The sequence below is a fragment of the Salvelinus fontinalis genome, chromosome 21, assembly GCF_029448725.1.
Source record: "Salvelinus fontinalis isolate EN_2023a chromosome 21, ASM2944872v1, whole genome shotgun sequence".
NCBI lineage: Eukaryota > Metazoa > Chordata > Actinopteri > Salmoniformes > Salmonidae > Salvelinus > Salvelinus fontinalis.
Window position 1 is genome coordinate 25,501,361 of NC_074685.1, and position 20,825 is coordinate 25,522,185.

Sequence of the window (20,825 nt, forward strand, 5' to 3'; positions counted from 1 at the left end):
CTACCACTGTTGTGTCGTCTGCAAACTTAATGACGGTGTTGGACTCGTGCCTGGCTATGCAGTCGTGGGTGAACAGGGAGTACAGGAGGGGACTGAGCACGCACCCCTCGGGAGCTCCAGTGTTGAGGATCAGTGTGGCAGATGTGTTGCTACATACCCTCACCACCTGGGGGCGACCCGTCAGGAAGTCCAGGATCCAGTTGCAGAGGGAGGTGTTTAGTCCCACGTTCCTTAGCTTAGAGCTTTGAGGGTACTATGGTGTTGAACGCTGAGCTGTAGTCAATGAATAGCATTCTCGCATAGGTGTTCCTTTTGTCCAGGTGGGAAAGGGCAGTGTGGAGTGCAATAGAGATTGCATCATCTGTGGATCTGTTTGGGCGGTATGCAAATTGGGGTGGGTCTAGGGTTTCTGGGATAATGGTGTTGATGTGAGCCATGACCAGCCTTTCAAAGCACATCATGGCTACAGACGATTTAGCTCGTCTGGTAGGCTCATGTCACTGAGCAGCTCGCGTCTGTGCTTTCCTTTGTAGTCTGTAATAGTTTGCGAGCCCTGCCACATCCGACGAGCGTCGGAGCCGGTGCAGTAGGATTCAATCTTAGCCCTGTATTGACGGTTTGCCTGTTTTGATGGTTCGTCGCAGGGCATAGCGGGATTTCTTGTAAGCTTCCGGGTTAGAGTCCCGCACCTTGAAAGCGGCAGCTCTACGAATAATTCAGCTCAGTACGAATGTTGCCTGTAATCCATGGCTTCTGGTTGGGGTATGTACGTACAGCCAGTGTGGGGACGACGTCCTCAATGCACTTATTGATAAAGCCAGTGACAGATGTGGTGTATTCCTCAATGTCATCAGAAGAATCCCGAAACATGTTCCAGTTGTGGTCGGATTTACCAAATGGAGGGAGAGCTTGGTACGCGTCTCTGTGTGTGGAGTACAGGTGATCTAGAATTGTTTTCCCTCTGGTTGCACATTTAACATGTTGATAGAGATGTGGTAGAACTGATTTACCAAATTGAGAGCTTCCTGTGTGTGGAGTACAGGTGATCTAGAATTGTTTTCCCTCTGGTTGCACATTTAACATGTTGATAGAGATGTGGTAGAACTGATTTAAGTTTCCCTGCATTAAAGTCTCCGGCCACTAGGAGCGCCGCCTCTGGATGAGTAGTTTCCTGTTTGCTTATTTCCTTATACAGCTGACTGAGTGCGGTCTTAGTGCCAGCATCTGATTGTGGTGGTAAATAAACAGCCACAAAATTTATCACAATATACTCTACTTCAGGCGAGCAAAATCTAGAGACTTCCTTAGATTTCGTGCACCAGCTGTTGTTTACAAATATGCACAGATCGCCCCCCCCCCGTCCCCGTCTTACCGAAGTGTGCTGTTCTATCTTGCCGGTGCAGCGTGTATCCCGCTAGCTGAATATCCATGTCGTCATTCAGCCACGATTCCGTGAAACATAGGATATTACAGTTTTTGATGTCCCGTTGGTAGGATATTTGTGATCGTACCTCGTCTAGTTTATTGTCCGATGATTGCACGCTGGCGAGTAATATTGACGGTAACCAAGTCTCCCTAGGTTTCCCAGCTGCGGCTGTAAGCGGCGGTTGTGGTGGTTTTGTCACAAAACAAAGACCGTTGCCGAAACAAAGACGGTTCTACCGAGTTGTTCGAGGAAGGAAAGAGAGGAATGCTCCACACCACTCTCTCAATACCTAGTTATTTATAGATTATCTCATTTTGCTCTTTTGTAGCGTTATCAACTGTGTGTGTGTTTTCTATACATGTTTGCATCTCTCCCTGTAGGCTTCACAGACGCTCCCCACCCCTTGGCTGCAACCCTTCTAGTTTAGTGTAGCCTGCGCGCACAACTCATGTGGATTTCCAGGTCTCCGGCAGTGTTTGGAACTGCCGATCTGTGGTCAAGAACGCCGAGTTCATCTCAGACTATGCTGCCCTTCAGTCCCTTGACTTTTTGGCCCTGACGGAGACATGGATCACCCCATCTCCTCATTTGAATTTCACGCTGTCACTTGTCCACTCAAGCTTAACATTATTGTCATCTATTGCCCACCAGGTGCCCTTGGAGAGTTCCTCAGTGTGCTTGACACCTTGATAAGCTAATTTCCTGATGATGGCTCACCGCTCTTTGTACTTGGCAACTTCAACCTCCCAACGTGTGCCTTCAACTCATTTCTTTCCAACTCTCTCTTTCCCCCCCGTGTCTCTCTTGACTTTACCCTTACCCAATCCCCAACAACTTACAAGGTAGGCAATATGCTTGACCTCATCTTTACTAGGGTCTGCTCACCTACTAATCTCACTAGAACCCCCCTCCAGGTCTCTGATCACTACTTTGTTTCCTTTTCTGTCTCCCTTACCTCAACCCTAACCACTCAGTCCCTACCCAGATGGTCATGCACCATCGCAATCTTCGCTCTCTCTCTCCCAGTCCTTCTCCATCCCGTCTCCTGATTCTGCCTTGTCGACCCTACTCCTCCCTTTTTGCATCCTATGACTCGCACTTTCCTCCTGGCCGTCTCGGCCCTCCCCTCCTTCTCCGTGACTGAGTGACTCATTGCAAAATTGAGGAAAACTAAACTTCTGGAGGACCTATTATACTTTCACTCCCTCCTCTTTACCTTCTCTTCCTCTGTATCTGCTACTAAAGCCACTTACTACCACTCAGCTTCTGCCTCTAACCCTAGGAAACTATTTTCCACCTTCTCCCGCCACCTTAATGCTCCACCCCTCCCTCTTCCCTCTCTGCGGATGACTTTGTCAACCACTTTTTAAAAAAGGTTGACGACATCTGCTACTGAGCCTATTGAGTCCACTGGTCTCATTCACACAGAACTACCCTACGCTTTGACCTCTTTCTCCCCTCTCTCTCCAGATAACATCCTGCAACTATTGAGGTCTGGCCGCCCGACAACCTGGCAGCTTGACCCCATCCCCTTCTCCAGACCACCTCTGGAGACCTTCTCCAATTCTTCACTTCTCTCATCAACTCTTCCCTTCCCCTCTGACTTCAAAATGGCCTGAGTTTCTCCCGACACTCAACTCATCTGATGTCAAAAACTATAGACCTGTAGCCATCCTTTCTTTTCTTTACCAAACACTTGAGAGTGCTGTCTCTGATAAACGTTCTCATTATTTCTCTCAGAACGATCTTCTTGACCCAAACAAGTCAGATTTCAAGACAGGTCACACAACCGAGAGTGCTCTTCTCTGTATCACAGAGGCTCTCCGCACTGCCAAAGCTGACTCTCTCTCCTCAGTTCTCATCCTCTTAGATCTATCCGCTGCCTTCGTCACTGTGAACCATCAGATCATTCTCTCCACCCTCTCAGAGCTGGGCGTCTCAGGCTCTGCACATTCTTGGATTACATCCTAGCTGGCAGGCCGCTCCTACCAGGTGACGTGGAGAGGATCTGTGTCTGCACCCCGTACTCTCACTACTGGTGTCCCCCAGGGCTCGGTTCTAGTCCCTCATCTCTCTATACACCAAGTCACTCAGCTCCGTCATATCCTCACATGGGCTCTCCTATCATTGCTATGCGGATGACACTCAACTACTTTTCTCCTTCCCCCCTGCTGACACCCAGATGGTGACACGCATCTCTGCGTGCCTGGCAGATATCTCAACTTAGATGTCGGCCCACCACCTCAAGCTCAACCTCGACAAGACGGAGCTGCTCTTCGTCCCGGGGAAGGCCTGCCCACTCAAAGACCTCCCCATTACGGTTGACAACTCCACATTGTCACCATCCCAGAGTGAAAAGAACCTTGGTGTGACCCTGGACAACACCCTGTCGTTCTTTGCAAACATCAAAGCAGTGACCCGCTCCTGCAGGTTCGTGCGCTACAACATCCGTAGAGTACGGCCCTATCCAACACAGGAAGCGGCGCAGGTCCTAATCCAGGCACTTGTCCTCTCCCATCTGGACTGCTGCAACTCGCTTTTGTCTTGGCTCCCTGCTTGTGCCCTCAAACCCCTGCAAGTTCTCTCATGTCACCCCGCTCCTCCACACACTCCACTGGCTTCCAGTCGATCCTTGCATCCACTACAAGACCATGGTGCTTACGGAACAGCTAGAGGAACTGCCGCTCCCTACCTTCAGCCTTTGTTCAAACCCTACACCCCAACCGAGCACTCCGTTCTGCCACTTCAAGTCTCTCGGCCCTTCCACTCCTACAGGAGGGCAGCTCCCGCCTAGCCCAGTCCAAGCTCTTCTCTGTCCTGGCACCCCAATGGTGGAACCAGCTTCCCTCTGAAGGACAGCAGAGTCCCTGCCCGTCTTCCAAAAGCATCTGAAACACTACCTCTTCAAAAAGTATCTTAAATAATCCTCTTCCCAACCCCTCTTTCTAGCTCTGACTCGACTGATAGCTACGTTATTGAGATTTCTTTTTCTATTCCTGTGATATGTGGTTGTCCCACCTAGCCATCTTAAAATGAATGCACTAACTGTAAGTCGCTCTGGATAAGAGCGACTTAATAAAGAGCGACTTTGGATAAGAGCGACTTTAATAAAGCCCTTTTGTGGAGAAAAACTCATTCTGATTGGCTGGGCCTGGCTCCCCAGTGGGTGGGCATGGCTGGCAAGTGGGTGGGCCTGGGAAGTCATGTGCCCTGCCCAGTCATGTGTAATCCATAGATTAGGGCCTAATTAATGAATTTAAATGGACTGATATCCTTATATGAACTGTAACTCGTTAAAATCTTGTTGTGTTCATATTTTTGTTCCGTATAATATCCCTAGCGAATTGATGTTGAACATCTGTTGTCTGCTTGATTTACAGCAGGCTCGTTAGATTTAACAGAGAACGCTTCAAGGTAATGAGTTCATGTCTTCATATGTTTTTGTGCTTTGAATTGGACACCGAGTCTACTGTGCGCAATTGTGTAGGATAGACTATCGTGCAACACCCTATTCCTATGAATTATTCTGAATATAATGACAACAAATGACATAGCCTAGTGGGCTTATTCTAGTGATGGGTCGTTCGCACACTCTTGTAGGTGAACGTTGGGAGCCGGCTCGCATATTAGAAGAGCCGAATCTAAAATTAAGATATGAATAATCAAAAGATTTCAATGAATAGAATTAACCTAATCAAAGAACGAAACAATAAATAAAATAATATAGGCCTAAATGCTCAAGCGCACACACAAATTCGTTCTGACTGTCTGCTCAGACTAACAGCCTCACCTGTTGTTCCTGTCAATCAGACACGCAGTGTCAACCAATGAACCAAAGGTGCGTGAGGGAGGGCCGAGCCAACTCACTCAGTCACACACTTAGCAGCCGAGGAGAGAGAGGAAGGACCGCTGTGAAAACAACAGCTGGAAAATGAGTAGGAAGCACAGTAACATTTGGATGCATTTTAATAATGTACACAATGTTAGAGCACAGTGTAGAATTTGCCAAAACAAAATCTCATATAAAGCCGGTTCTACGCACAACCTACACTGGCATATGCGAACTGTCCACCCAACTGTGAAGCTAGCTGTAGCGGAGCTTCGAGAAACTAGTGGGCCTGCTAGTGATAGTGGTGGAGCCAGCACCTCCACACGTGGGGATATATCCACTCAGTCAAGTAGGCCTACTCCGCGACCCACAGAAACGCAGTCTTCTATGGACCAGTTTATGCCAAAGTCTATGTCTGTAGCAAAACAAGGCTAAATTTATATTGCATTAGCTAAAATGATTGCCACCGATTTCCAGCCATTTTCGATCGTGGAGGACAGAGTTTTTAGAAATTATAGCAATAGTCTAAATCCAATGTACACAATTCTAAGTATGAAAACCCTTTCAAAATCACTTATTCCACAACTGTACGAAAGCACACAGGCTTCAGTGCGGGAAAGAGTCCAAAAAGCACTGCAGTTTGCCTTACCACTGACTGCTGGACATCAAGGGTAACCACTTCTTACATGTCGGTTACATGTCACTTCATTGAAGATTTTACGGCCTAGCTGACTGCTTTGAGTTCAGCGACAGACACACCTCAGAGAACTTGGCAGAGGAACTGTTGAGTGGCCAGAGAATGGCAAGTAGATGGAAAAGTGGTCTGTTGTGTTAGCGACAATGCAGCTAACATAACCAAAGCCATGAAAATGTTCATATGGACCCATCATCCATGTCTTGCCAACACAATCAACCTGGATTTAAGAGATGCTCTGAAGTGATGACTCCCACTGTGGACAAAGTGAAAGCAGTATTCCACAGGAGCATAGTAAGTGCTGAAAACTAAAGTCTACACAAAGCGAGATGGGGATGCCTGAGCTGAGGCCTAAACAAGACTGCACTACAAGGTGGAATTCAACATTTTATTTGTTGAAGCGGTTTCTTGAGTCAAAGGATGCCATCATCTCTAACCTGGCCATTGTCAATGCACCTGTTGATGCTCTGACCCAAGAGGAATGGGAGGTGGTGGAGGAGATGTGCAGAGTCCTGGAACCATTTGAGCAGGTCACTGCGGAGATCAGAGGTACAGTAAGCAGTTATTACTACATCATTACTTAATCCAGTATTATATGTGAGTATGAGCAGTAGATGAGAATCAGTAGACAAAATATGAACCTGAACTAATACGTTACTGTTGTCTTCAGCTATGCGACAGCCTCAAAAATGATACTCCTGTGTAAGGGTCTGCAGCGAATCACAGCCAGCCGCCAGAGAGAAGCAAATGTAACCACAGGACATGTGACCGAGTTGATGGACACCCTATGTTCATCAATGGACAGAAGGTTTCACAGAATGGAATATAACCACGTGCTATTAGAAACCGCTGCACTTGACCCCAGGTTTAAGAAGTTAGCCTTCAGTGATGCCAGAGCGATTGATGAGGCTCTTTAAATAATAACCTCAGCAGCAGGGAGGGACAGCCCCAGCAGTCAGCTGGCTCAGGCACCAGGGCAACACGAAGAAGAGGGATCAGATGGAGCAGAAACACCAGCAGTAGTGCCACAAACGTCTGCTGTTTGGATGCTGTTTGACGAGAGCGCAACTAGGGATGCAGCACAAAGGAATCCCTCAGCAGATGCCATAATGGAGGTCCGATCCTATTTAGAGGAGCAGATCCTCTGAGCTGGTGGAAGAACAAGGCCTCTGTCTACCCACGGCTTACTAAAGTCATGACAGGGAGACTGCATAGTGGCCACATCCGTTCCCTCTAAGAGGGTCTTCTCGAAAACGGGACAAATAATTACTGAGAGAAGAAACCGCATCAGCCCCTCGAAAGTGAGGCAGCTTGCATTTCTGAATGCAAATCTTTCATAAAAGCAAAATATGGTCAGCATTGCTGTGTGCTGCTGGTTATAACATGGCAATAAAGAAGAGAGAGAAAAGAGGGACCAGCTTAATGTTTTAAGTGGGATGCTGCAGTTGTGCACATTGATATTTATTTTTCTTTGATATGGTACAATATTCTATTATGCTGTTCAGATTCTATTTGTTTTGAGTGGTTACATTTATATGCACTTTGTTTATATACATTAGACTTTAAATGCAAATGTTTAATGACAATATTTTCATAACAAACCAATGCATTTTTAAATACATTGTGGTTAAGGCAGAGTATGATTTCATTTAATCATTTAATTAGAATTGTTTTAACACCAATCATAGTCAAACTATCGCAAACTGTTTGACTTGAAAAAATACAAAACATATATTTTTTTAAAGAGCCGTTTGGGAGTCAAAGAGGCCAGCTCTTTTTGGTGAGCTGAGTCGAACGAGCCAGAATGCCCATCACTAGCTTATTCACAATATGATCTGGTAATGAAATATAACAACAAATACTTTTAGTATTCCATGTTAGACCTACAATTTTAAACAATACAACGAGCTTGAAGTAGCCTACTAGAATTTGGAGCTCAGATATTCAAGTACTGGAATAGGCATGCTTGAAAATCTGACATTTCCTCAATTTTGGTGCTTAAAAAGTTATTGTAATTATTGTAGCCAATTTATAAATTCTCCTACACCCTTATATGTATCGGTTGTTTTCATTTTTGATCCGTTTTTGCGAGAGATGTGACCACTTTCATTTGTTTCCCGCCGCTTCATATGAAGGGTGTTGTGCTGTTGCAGTAAAACCACAAGTGGTTATTTTGAAAACCACAACATCTAATGTTGGCTTCAACTTGGCTTTCCATACAAATCCTTCCATGAAAAAAGGAACCTGTTTTTTGGTCACTTTGTCATTATAAAAACAGCGATGGTGAGATTCAAATAGTGAAATTAATGCTGCAGCAAGTTATGGCTTTATTATGTGTGCCTGCGTTGGCCACATAGGCTACAGAAAAATCAGCATGTATGCATACAATCTATTTAGTCAGGCAATGTCCACATTATTCTCACATATTTTAGAATGCAATAATAATTTCAATATCAATGCATTGGTAAGGCCTAAAAATGCACTATTCTTAGTGGTAATGGGCTACTTTTTTGACAATTGTTGCATGCTTTTTGGGAGATGGGGGGGTTCTATATTAGGCCCTATATGTACAATTATATAAATTATACAATTGTATGACATTGAGGTCTTTGAAAATTACAATTAAGTGCTTGGAAAATGCCCCTGAAAGTCCTTGAATTTGATTTGCCAATATCTGTATGAACCCTGCTTAACGGATGTGTAATCCTAGGCCTATGATGTTGTATAGGTGAAGTTATGGGTTAATTTCTTTTAAGTACACATATGGAACTTCATGAAAATCCTTATTTTTGTTTCAAACCATTTTGAAATGTTGATCCCAATGTCTCCCATTGGCCCCATTTATTTATAGAAAGACCCAATTAGACTGTGAGATGCATCAAGCGAAAACAGTCAGGCAGACCAGTCCTGCTAACCAACCTCACGGATTCTGTTTGCCTTGAGAAAGGAGACCCAGACGCAGCAGAAGAATCACTCCAGCTCAGTTCAGAGCGCTCGTTCCTCTCTCCTCATCCTCTTTCCTCTAATGAAATCTGTCCATTTTGCCGACTAATTGGACAAATGCATTGCATTGCTGTTTCAATGCGAGGCTCCTTGAAAGGATTTGCTATGCACACACCGGCGCATCCTTGGGGGCCCGTGTCCTCCGGCTCAGCGTTTAAAATATGGATTCAACGTAATTTGAGTGTCAAGGTCCGGAGACTATCTTAACTTCCCTTCCTTAGGCTTTTACCCTCCATTGATGGAGAGGTATTTACTTTGGTAGTAAGCATATTTTACACCTTTTCTAGTAACGGTACTGTATGTGACAAGTCCACATATTTCCTCTGCGTCAGCAGTTTGTTTACGATACAAAAGAGACTATTCTTGTGTTATTAATAGCTAGATTTTTGAGGTCAGATACAGACCTCTATATTGTCAGGTCATTGTAAGCATTCTAAGCTTTTACAATTCTCTCCACTCATAATACAACTCACAGATATGTAGGAATCAACCACTGCCGGTGGTAAAATACAGTGGAACATCAGTCTTTTTAAAGATCTGTTGAATTCAAGACCTGTCCTGGACAGATGTGCATGTGAGTCAAACCTGTTCACTCCCTCAGGCAGAGTGTCACAGTCGTAGTTCCTTTTGAAACCAGGAAATTACACGGAAGTCCTCGATTACATAATTACTGGCCAGAACTGAACAGAACCTATCATTTTCTTTGCCATTTCTTTTCTTGGGGATCATGAGGGAGGCAGCTGGCCAGGGGACTGGTTCATGATGGTACAGTCGCAGTCCTTTTTGTGTCCTTTGGCAGCACATAGCAGCCATGTTGGCTTTTTTAGACCCACGGCTCCAAGGGAGTTTGGCAGGAGAGGAGAGCAGGAAAAACCGCAGTGTTCAAAGTCATGGCCAAGTACTCTCTCGCTCTCTCTTCTGCACGCTCTCTCTCTCTCCCCCCATGTTCCTTCTCTCCCTCTCTCTATCTGTCACTCTCTCCCTCCCCATCTACCCACCCCACCTTCTCTCCCAGTATCTCTCTGCTACACTGTCAGTCTTCCCCATCTCCATCTTCTCTCTGTCACTCTTTCTCTTTTCTATTCTGTCTCCGCCTGTCCCCCCCTTTCTGTCTCTGAAATTCATCCTGTCTCCTCTTTCCTGATGTCCCTGTGAAATAGAGGTGGGGAAAATCCCTGACAGAGTTAGAGGCAGGCTTATCGCCTCATCTGTTTTCCAAACCATTATGTCTGGCTCTGGAGGAAGCCTGATTTACACACCAAACCACACCTGCGTATGGCCGGGTAGCATACAGTGCATTCAGAATGTATTCAGACCCCTTGACTTTTCCCACATTTTGTTATGTTAAAGCCTTATTCTAAAATTAATGAAATCAATCATTTTCCAATCGACACACAATACCCCATAATGACAAAGCAAAAACAGGTTTTAGACATGTTTACACATTTATAAAAAATACTAAACAGGCTGTATCACATCCGGCTGTGATTGGGAGTACCATAGGACGGGGCACAATTGGCCCAGCATCGTCCGTCATTGTAAATAAGAATTTGTTCATAATCAATCTTCAGGATGTTGTTATCATAAATATCCAATAACGTTCCAACCGGAGCATTCCTTCTGTCTGTAGAAGTTATGGAACGCAAGGCGATATCATGAGGAATGCGCATGACCAGAAACTGGCAATCTGCCAGACCACTGACTCATTCCCCTCTCATCCGGCCCCACAACACAGTATAAACTTCATTCAACGTTCTACCGACTGTTGACATCTAGTGGAAGGCGTAGGAAGTGCAAACAGATACATATATTACAGGAAATTGAATAGGTGATGAGTTTAACATCGACCAGTTTAACAATTTCCACTTCCTGTTCGGATTTTTTATCAGGTTTTTGCCTGCCATATGAGTTATGTTATACTCACAGACATAATTCAAACAGTGTTAGAAACTTCAGAGTGTTTTCTATCCAATACCAATAATAATATGCATATATTAGTAACTGGACCTTTCAACCAAGCTACTCAATACTGCCCCTGCAGCCATAAGAAGTTAACTGACTTGCCTAGTTAAATTTAAGGTTTAAAAAAAGACAGATACCTTATTTACATACGTATTCAGACCCTTTGCTATGAATTTTGAAATTGAGCTCAGGTGCATCCTGTTTCCATTGATCATCCTTGATGTTTCTACAACTTCATTGAAGTCCATTTGTGGTAATTCAATTGATTGGACATGATTTGGAAAGGCACACACCTGTCTATATTAGGTTCCACAGTTGACAGTGCATGTCCGAGGAAAAACCAAGCCATGAGGTCGAGGGAATTGTCCGTAGAGCTCCAAGACAGGATTGTCGAAGCATTGAAGGTCCCCAAGAATACAGTGGCCTCCATCATTCTTAAATGGAACAAGTTTGGAACCACCAAGACTCTTCCTAGAGCTGGCCGCCCAGCCAAACTGAGAAGGGCCTTGGTCAGGGAGGTGACCAAGAACCCATTGGTCACTCTGACAGAGTTCCAGAGTTCCTCTGTGGCGATGGGAGAACCTTCGAGAATCTCCATCATTGCAGCACTCCACCAATCAGGCCTTTATGTTAGAGTGGCCAGACGGAAGCCACTCCTCAAAAAAAGGCACATGACAGCCCACTTGGAGTTTGCCAAAAGGCACCTAAAGGACTCTCAGACCATAAGAAACAAGACTCTTTGGCCTGAATGGCAAGCGTCACGTCTGGTGGAAACCTTGCACCATACCTATGGTAAAGCATGGTGGTAGCAGCATTATGCTGTGTGGATGTTTTTCAGCGGCAGGGACTGGGAGACTTGTCAGGATCGAGGGAAAGAGGAACGAAGCAAAGTACAGAGAGAACCTTGATGAAAAACTGCTCCAGAGTGCTCAGGACCTCAGACTGGGGCGAAGGTTCACCTTCCAACAGAACAACGACCCTAAGCACACAGCCAAGACAACGCAGGAGTGGCTTTGGGACAAGTCTCTGAATGTTCTTGAGTGGCCCAGCCAGAGCCCGGGCTTGAACCCACTCGAACATCTCTGGAGAAACCTGAAAATAGCTGTGCAGCGACGCTCCCCATCCAACCTGACAGAGCTTGAGAAGATCTGCAGAAAACTCTCCAAATGCAGGTGTACCAAGCTTGTAGCGTCATACCCAAGAAGACTCAAGGCTGTAATCGCTGCCAAAGGTGCTTCAACAAAGTACTGAGTAAAGGGTCTGAATACTTGTGTAAATATGATATTTCAGTTTTGTATTTTTATACATTCTGGAAAAAATCTATAATAAATTGTTTTTGCTTTGTCATTATGGGGTATTGTGTGTAGAGGAGGAAAAATGATTTAATACATTTTAGAGTAAGGCTGTAACGGAACAAAATGTGGAAAAAGTCGAGGGGTCTGAATACTTTCCGAATGCACTATACTGCAGACAACATGTACTGATGTTTGTACAGATAGTTACAATGATGTAGATATACTGTACCTTTTTCTATAATGTCACATACAATGTAAACGATTGGCCATATTATTGAAAACATGCAGGTAGCTAACATGATTTAGGTATCTTGACATGTCTGTGTATGCAGCTATATCCAGTTCTGCTAACAGCACATGCCAGTAGCTGACTGTGTGTGGTATGTTTGCGACATCAATGATTTATACTTCCATATATTTCCTCTCTGTCTGTACAATGGGTGCTGTGTAAAGCACAAAAGGCCGTTGTATCTTCATTGTTTATATTTTCGTGGGCCAGCGTTCAAACTAATGTTCCTTTCCACGCTCTTCCTGGGAGAGGAATCTCTTTCCCTCCGACACATACACACACCCAACATACATGCAGGCACGCACACACACCAAGGGCCTAAACTGCTGTAGTGTTATGAAGAGAGAACACAATTAAACAGCGTATGTATTTTGTACACCAGCTGCAAGCATGATGCTGACAAATCCATGCTGGCATACAAATTCATTGCAAGACCTGGCAAGTCTTTCCATGAGTTCTCTGATGCTTAATATAGAGTGAGAGAAGAAGCCTGTCAGTAGTGGAGCGACTCAAGTACCCTGTTTCCTCTGCATCATCATTGTCCCAAAATTCCTGCCTTTGCCCACTGCACTGAAGAGATCAGATGGATCCTCACATTGTCTCATACTGGAGCAAGAAGTGGGTTAAGTAGCAACAAACTGAGTCCTTTTGTAAATCGTCTGTATGATGAGATTATAAGCAGGTGTGTGTGTTCTCACCAGATCTGTGCCCATGAACCTCAGCCTGTGTGTCTGTGTGTCCCATAGAATTAAATGGAACACATTCACAATAAAATAGTGATATAAGGTATCTATCTCTATGGTGTCTTTTCCCCAGGTGCGAGAACTGCAGACGCGTCTCCAGAGCTCCCAGCCTGCAGGCCCGTCCAGCCCTGGGCGTCTCACCCCCGCCTCCCGCCCCATCAATCCCAGCACTGGGGAACTCAGCACCAGCAGCAGCAGTAACGATATACCTGTGGCCAAGGTAGAATGCACACACACACACACACACACACACACACACACACACACACACACACACACACACACACACACACACACACACACACACACACACACACACACACACACACACACACACACACACACACACACACACACACACACACACACTATGTCATGCATAGTAAGGTACAAAACACCAAAGTACTGGAATGATGGAGTAATGAAATTGGAACAATGGGATGTTGTACATTCGTATGAGGGACACACACACTGTGGGGATATTCTGAACTCTCCTCTGGAATGTTCTCCATCTCTCTTTTCTCTCTTATTGTACTATCACTTGAATGACACACACACACACACATGCACGCACACACACACCAATCTGTGTACTAGCCTTGAGCTAGTCCAGCCAGAGAGGGATAATTGTAATCAAAGAGTCAGTCTGATCAACCATTTTGCTCTTCCACTTTCCTGTGTGTGTGTCCTTGACATTGACTCTCAGAAGGAATTCAATACATTAGAGTTTGATTCCATAGAGATCCAGTACAACTCCTACATTTATTTATTTTAGGGGCCAATCACTTTTTATCAGTATTTCCCAGTAATGTATTGAGTGTGTTGTCTTGTTGCTAGGTGGCAGAGCGGGTGAAGCTGTCTAAAACCAGGTCAGAGTCTTCCTCTACTGAGAGGCCTGTTCTGGGATCAGAGATCAGCAGCATCGGGGTAAGGAGATACTGGATGGCTATTCAATACTGAAGGCTTTGAGAGGGGAAAGATGCAAAGGGGTTTAAAGAGAGGAAGAGAGGGAAGTAAGAAAGAGAGAGAGGGGTGGACAGGAAGAGTATGAGAGAGCGACATTAGGTAGGGGCACATTTCCCTGTAGCAGCTGGCCGATGGTAACAGCAGCATCAGCAGATGTGTCAGAGATGGGTATCTCCAGTGGAGTGTGACAGACCTGGTGTCACTCATTCCCCACTGTTCCCTTCCCCTGGCACCCACATAGCCTTGTTGACACTAAAGGTGACCTGCCAACGTCCCCTCTAACAGTTATCACTTTCCTCTTCTGGTGCCCTTTTTTTCTCTTGTGCCTCCCTCTCTCTCGCTCTTTCTCTCTCCCTCGCTCCTGTTGGTGTGTGTTCGTGTGTGAGTGATGGGAAATCAATCCTAATGATTCCAGGGCTTGTCTTTTCCCTGAAAGCTCCGGCCACTAAAATTCTCCTCTCAATCTTTAGCCGGAACCCATCTGGTCCAAAATAGACTAAAAAGAGAGGAAGAGGGAAGAAAGAGAAAGAGAGGCAGAATGTTAGCATTCCTCTGGGACTAGGCTGCGACGGATTATGTAAAGTTCAGTAGAAAACCTGTCTCTTTCTGTATACAGTCTCTCTTGAAAAAGAGATTTGATCTCAAGGAGACTAACCTGTATAAGTAAAGATTATAAACAGTATCTGTATACACTGTGGATTAAGAGAGTAGAGGATCACAAAGAAATGCCCTCAGTCAGTCTGACCCACTGAATTCCTATTGTGTCGTTTTTAGATTGTGATTTTTGGCTGCACCTTGACTCACATTGGTTGAGGCGCTGTCTACTCCCTTCCTCGCCTTGTTTGTACCCCCATTTACTCTTTACACAAAAGTAGTGCACTTCATATGGTATAAGTTACCATTTGAGACTGGGAGGCGACCATAGGTCTATGTAAATGTCTGTCCTTGAGCTGTTCTTGTCTATTAATGTTCTGTATTATGTTATGTTTCTTGTTTTGTGTGGACCCCAGGAAGAGTAGCTGCTGCTTTTGCAACAGGTAATGGGGATCCTAATAAAATACCATGTATCCCTGTTCCTCCTCCTCCCAGGTGTCCAGTAACGTGGCGGAACACCTGGCCCACTCCCTCCAGGACTGCTCCAACATCCAGGAGATCTTCCAGACCCTCTACTCCCACGGATCAGCCATCTCTGAGAACAAGATCAGGGAGTTTGAGGTGGAGACAGAGAGACTCAACAGGTGATACTCAAACCATGCTGTCATTGTCCTTATGTCCTTATCATTTTTTTATCCATTCGTCGGTCCATCCATGCCTAATTAATACTGTTAAAGTGGAACTGACAGCATTTTAACAAACTGAAATCTTATTCAAATCTGTTCATATACACCCCCGGGAAGAATATGACACCTTCTTTTTTTCATTTTCTGACAAGCGAGCACTTAGATATGGTCATTTTCACGTTTTCATAAATTCATAGAATGTTTGGTAATGACAAATAGAAAGGCATTTGAGAAATGTATATAGCAATATAGAGGGAGAAAGTGGCCGTGCGTTTGGACAATTAAGACACAAATAAAACCTAATAGAAATGTGTCTTGTCCAGGACCAGAGTCTATGCATACCGGTGCGCCATAGCCAATTCGAGCTACAGTAGTGTTGCCTACTGTAGCAGTGTTGCCTAGAATATTTAGCAAGTTTTCAGACCCCTCCAGCTACTTTTATTGGTAAAAGATTCTAACGACATATTCAGCTACTTACGGTACGTGGGCTTGCCATCATTCACTTTGAACTGGACTGTGTGTTTACAGGCAGTAGCAACAACACGATTTTAGATCATTAGAAAGCAATTGCCAAAAGCAAATATTTCTGCAAATATATACAGTGGGCTCCAAAATTACTGGCACCCCTGACTGGCAATGCACAAACAATACTTAAACAAATATAAACAGTATAATTATAGAGACAAACTCAAAATACCAACATGTGAAAAATACTGTACTTTATTAATGTTTCAATGGAGCCCAACAAAATCATTTATTAATTTAATTAAAAATCAATGTCTTCCAAATCAAGGTTTCACAATTAATGGCACCCTTAAATATTATTGTAAATAAGATCGACCAAAATTAAACCAGGAATTAAATTCCACTTATTTAAGTTTATCTAAGTGTTAAGGAACTATTGTGAGCCATTATGTCACTTCCTTTTTCACTAGGGTATAAAAATGAAGTAACACGCATGCAATATCCCTTTGTCATCCAACATGAAGAAAACAAAAGAACTGGCAGTTCAAAAGAGACCGATGGTCGTAGACCTTCATAAATCTGGTAATGGCTACAAGATCCACAAACAATTGAATATACCACTGACCACTGTCAGGGCAATTATTTAAAAATTCAAAAGATATGGAACAGTTGAAAACCTCACGGGTAGAGGACGCAAATGCATTTTGCCCCCTAGGATAGGGAGGAGGATTGTGAGAGAAGCAACAAAACCCCCAGAATCACTGTGAAAGAATTGCAGGCCTTGGTGGCGTCTTGGGGTCACCAGGTTTAAAAAAGCACCATCAGACGCCACCTCCACAACCACAGGTTCTTTGGAAGGGTTGCCAGAAGAAAGCCCTTAATGACCCCAAGACACAGACGCAAGCGCTTGGAGTTTGCCAAACGTCATTTCAGTTATGATTGGAAGAAGGTGCTCTGGTCAGATGAGACCAAAATTTTACGTTTTTACGTCAGCATTGGCATGTTTGGCGTCGAAACAGAGATGCATACAAGGAGGCACCACATACCCACGGTGAAATATGGTGGTGGGTCAGTGATTTTTTGGGGTTGTTATAATTCCAGATGTCCAGAGGCACTGGTTAAGATTGATGGCATAATGAATTCCACCAAGTACCAGGCAATTTTGGCTGACAATCTGGTTGCCTCTGCCAGAAGGCTGGGACTTGGCCGTATGTGGACTTTCCAACAAGACAATGACCCAAAACATACCTCAAGATCCACACAGAAATGGTTCTGTGACAACAAAATCATTGTTCTGCCATGGCCATCTCAGTCGCTGGACCTCAATCCAATGGAAAACCTGTGGGCTGAGTGGAAGAGGGCAGTTGATAAGCGCAAATCCAAGAATGTGAAGGATCTTGAAAGGATCTGGTCCAAAATCCCTCCAAATGTGTTCCTTAACCTTGTCAAACATTACAGGAAAAGACTCCATGCTGTTATCCTTGCCAGAGATGGTTGCACTAAGTACTAAATGAGGAGTGCCAATAATTCTGAAACCTTGATTTTGGTTAAATGTATTTTGTATTAAATAATTGTATGATTTTGGTAGGTTCCATTGGAACATTAATAAAGTACAATATTTCTCACATGTTGGTATTTTGAGTTTATCTCTATAATTATATTGTTTGTATTTTTTTAAGTATTGTTTGTGAATTGCCAGTCTGGGGTGCCAGTAATTTTGGAGGCCACTATAAATAACGCGGGAGTCGTCTTACATTTGGGAACAACAGTCTTAATGATCAAACAGCCATGATAAGGTAGGCTGTTCCCTTCAGTTGCCTATGAACATCAACAATAACAAGATCAATAACTAATGTTAGCCAGAGCGAGATAAGTTAAAATCTACCGAGGGAACAGTAGGTGAACCCTCTCAAACTTTTTTAGCTTGTAGTTGGCAGTCAAAATTGCACTGCTAAACGATGGGAAATAGTAGCCTGCTCGCCCTTCTGCATCTTGCCTGCCAAAGTGCGGTGTAGTTAGCTGTATATTAAAGATTCAGACTTTGCTCATTAATATCTCTTCATCGGAACGTGCAAGAATGATATAAATTACATATTCTGATACAGCTGACAATTGCAAAAAAATTGCGCTCCTTGTTTTTGCAATTCGGTGTCATTTTCTTTTTGGATGCGAAATGTAGCTAAAACATTGCTCTCCTCTGCTCAGAGGGTTAAGGGGGACAGTCTTACAACTCCAATGTCTACTTTTGCATGTTAATGAATAGCTTCTCAACCACAAGACATATAGCTCTCAAATCAATTTGACGTTGTTTAGAGGCCTCTTCTTTCGAATTCACAGCAATTTGTTTAGCGTTTTTTTACTTGCTAGTTAGGCAAATGACACCTGCATCTCTAGCTGTAGCCACAGAAAAACGATATGGGGGGGGGGTCGTCAATGTGATCATTGCCCATGCTTTGATTGTATTGACATACCCAGCCCTGGTTACATTTGTCCGTTTTTGTCCAGAATATTGAGTCATTGAAACTGAAACAGTGCTTCCCAGATAGCTGGAGGAATTAAGCAAACAGAGCTAAGATTTACAACCTGATAGCAATATTTGTTGGACTACCAATACATTTAATGGTGAATTATATTAATCATGCATTGAACTATCTATTCTGCCAACAATGCCTTACTCTTTTTTGTCAAATTGAACCTATTTTTAAAACCTCTTATAAAGTTGGTTTTGTAGCATAAACTGGGAATTTCATATTATTGACTGATATTATGATTGTCTGTTTCATATCTGCAAAGTAGTTAAAACTCTGTCAGTTCCACTTTTAAGTAATACTTCATGGCATCATTGATGCGAAAATGCCATGACAGTAACCATACTTCAGTATAACGCAAGCATTAGATTTGGAGTTATTTTGTATAGAGAACATTTGGACTGATGGAAAGAATAAGTAAATTAAATTAAATACACACATTTGCTTTGGATTGGTTTAGGATTAAAATAAAGAGACATGTTTATAATGTCAACTGTAGTATTGACATCCTCCATGGTGTTGCGCTGTGGTGTAGAGATACAGTTCATTCAACCTCATTTACTGCCTTTTTAATAACCATAGCTGATATGGTTGACTTGCTCAAACAAATGTGGTTACTACTGACTCCTTGTGGATTTGTGTAAGTCGATAAGAACCGCATTCTCCTTCAATAATAACGAATGCCAAAATGAATTTTGACGTTGGAACTATGCACAAACATTATTACATTTACAGTACCAGTTTGGACACACCTACTCATTCAAGGGTTTTTCTTTTATTTGAAACATTTTCTACATTGTAGAATAATAGTGAAGACATCAAAACTATGAAATCACACATATGGAATCATGTAGTAACCAAAAAAGCGTTAAACAAATCAAAATAAATTTTATATTTGAGGTTCTTCAAAGTAGCCACCCTTTGCCTTGATGACTGCTTTGCACATTCTTGGCATTCTCTCAACCAGCTTCACCTGGAATCCTGTTGGTTCAGCACCTTCAGAATGGATACCTACAGAAATTCAGATAGATGTTAGTTCAGATAAATTCAGCAAGATGTTGAGGCCTTTACTTTACTCTTCTTTAAGTCACGAGAGAGAGGAGGGGGGGGGGACTCGGTTAGCCTACCATTTTAAGTATTTTATTAGGCCTATGTGGTCTAAAAAGGAAGGAAAATACAAATCATGAGGATCCACTTTTATATACAATATACTGACGCACAGACAAAACAACCTTTGCAATATCAACTGGAATTACATGGGTCTATTACTGAACTTTAATATTTGAATGGGAAGATACTGTCAATGGCAAACATGGTTACCCAACAACATTATATAGTATCTCCTCCTCATCAAGAAATGCACATGAGCTAATTATAATACACAAAGTAAGCAAAACAATGAAATCATTCCAAAATTGCATTAAATGATGAATAAGATGCCTATAACAATTGAGATGTACAAACTATGGCATAAGGGAACGATGAGCAGATAAGAGGCAATCCGTAATTTCAATTAAGACATTAATGAACACACTAAGATGGACGTAGTCAATATAAATATTTGTTCAGCACTTTTGAAATGCACAGCAACAGAATTCAGAACATAGGCCGTTCTTACAGTATTCTCCCTGTACACCAAGTCAGAACTGTAGGATAAATAAAGGGGGCATATAAGCAGACAAATAAAGCTCTTATAATATTCAATGATGACATTTCTCTTAAACAGCCTATAGGCTACATGTGCACCACCAAGTCATAACCGTAGGCTAAGTTCTGAGGGGGTAAGTGATCACATTATTAGGGTGAGGCACATGGGCTACTAACAGTTTACTACACAACATACACTTATTATTACTTTCTTACTTATAGTATACAAAACTCCCTGGCATATTACATCTTTTATGCAGCAGCTTTTAAGACATTTTTGGACTCACATTGTTGTGCTGTGCTTACTTGAACAGGAAGGTGGCGCGGCGGGCCTTCTTGTGGGAAAATATTGTCATCAAAGTCTGTCTTTCTCTGGATTTATCATGCTTTCAAGACAACTGGGAGCTCGGGGAAAAAACAAGGTCTAATCATTACGCCAGTGAATCGTGACATTAGGTCGGAGCTCTAGAAAGAGGCCCGAGTTCTCGACTTGGAATTCCAAGTTGGATGACCGTTCAAAATGTGTTTTCCCAGTTGAGCTCGTTTTTTCCCGAGTTGTCTTGAACTCACTGAAGTCTGAGATTTCCCAGTTCCGAGTTTCCAGTTGTTTTGAACACGGCAGAAGTCATGCTGGATTGACAGCATGGTCAATGTATTCAATTATTTTCTGGAACATGGTGTTGCGTGGGAATGTTTAT

The 20,825-nt window shown here is 43.3% G+C and overlaps 1 protein-coding gene across 2 annotated transcripts in view; it reads left to right on the top strand.

Annotated features, from left to right (window-relative positions):
- The window catches only part of LOC129818490 (colorectal mutant cancer protein), a 125,795-nt gene that overhangs the window by 83,055 nt on the left and 21,915 nt on the right, over nucleotides 1-20,825 (top strand). For both annotated transcript variants that reach the window (XM_055874433.1, XM_055874434.1), the window contains 3 exons: nucleotides 13,315-13,461; nucleotides 14,079-14,168; nucleotides 15,297-15,445. In XM_055874433.1, coding sequence (XP_055730408.1) covers nucleotides 13,315-13,461; nucleotides 14,079-14,168; nucleotides 15,297-15,445 — 386 coding nt within the window. The remainder of the gene's footprint in view (nucleotides 1-13,314; nucleotides 13,462-14,078; nucleotides 14,169-15,296; nucleotides 15,446-20,825) is intronic.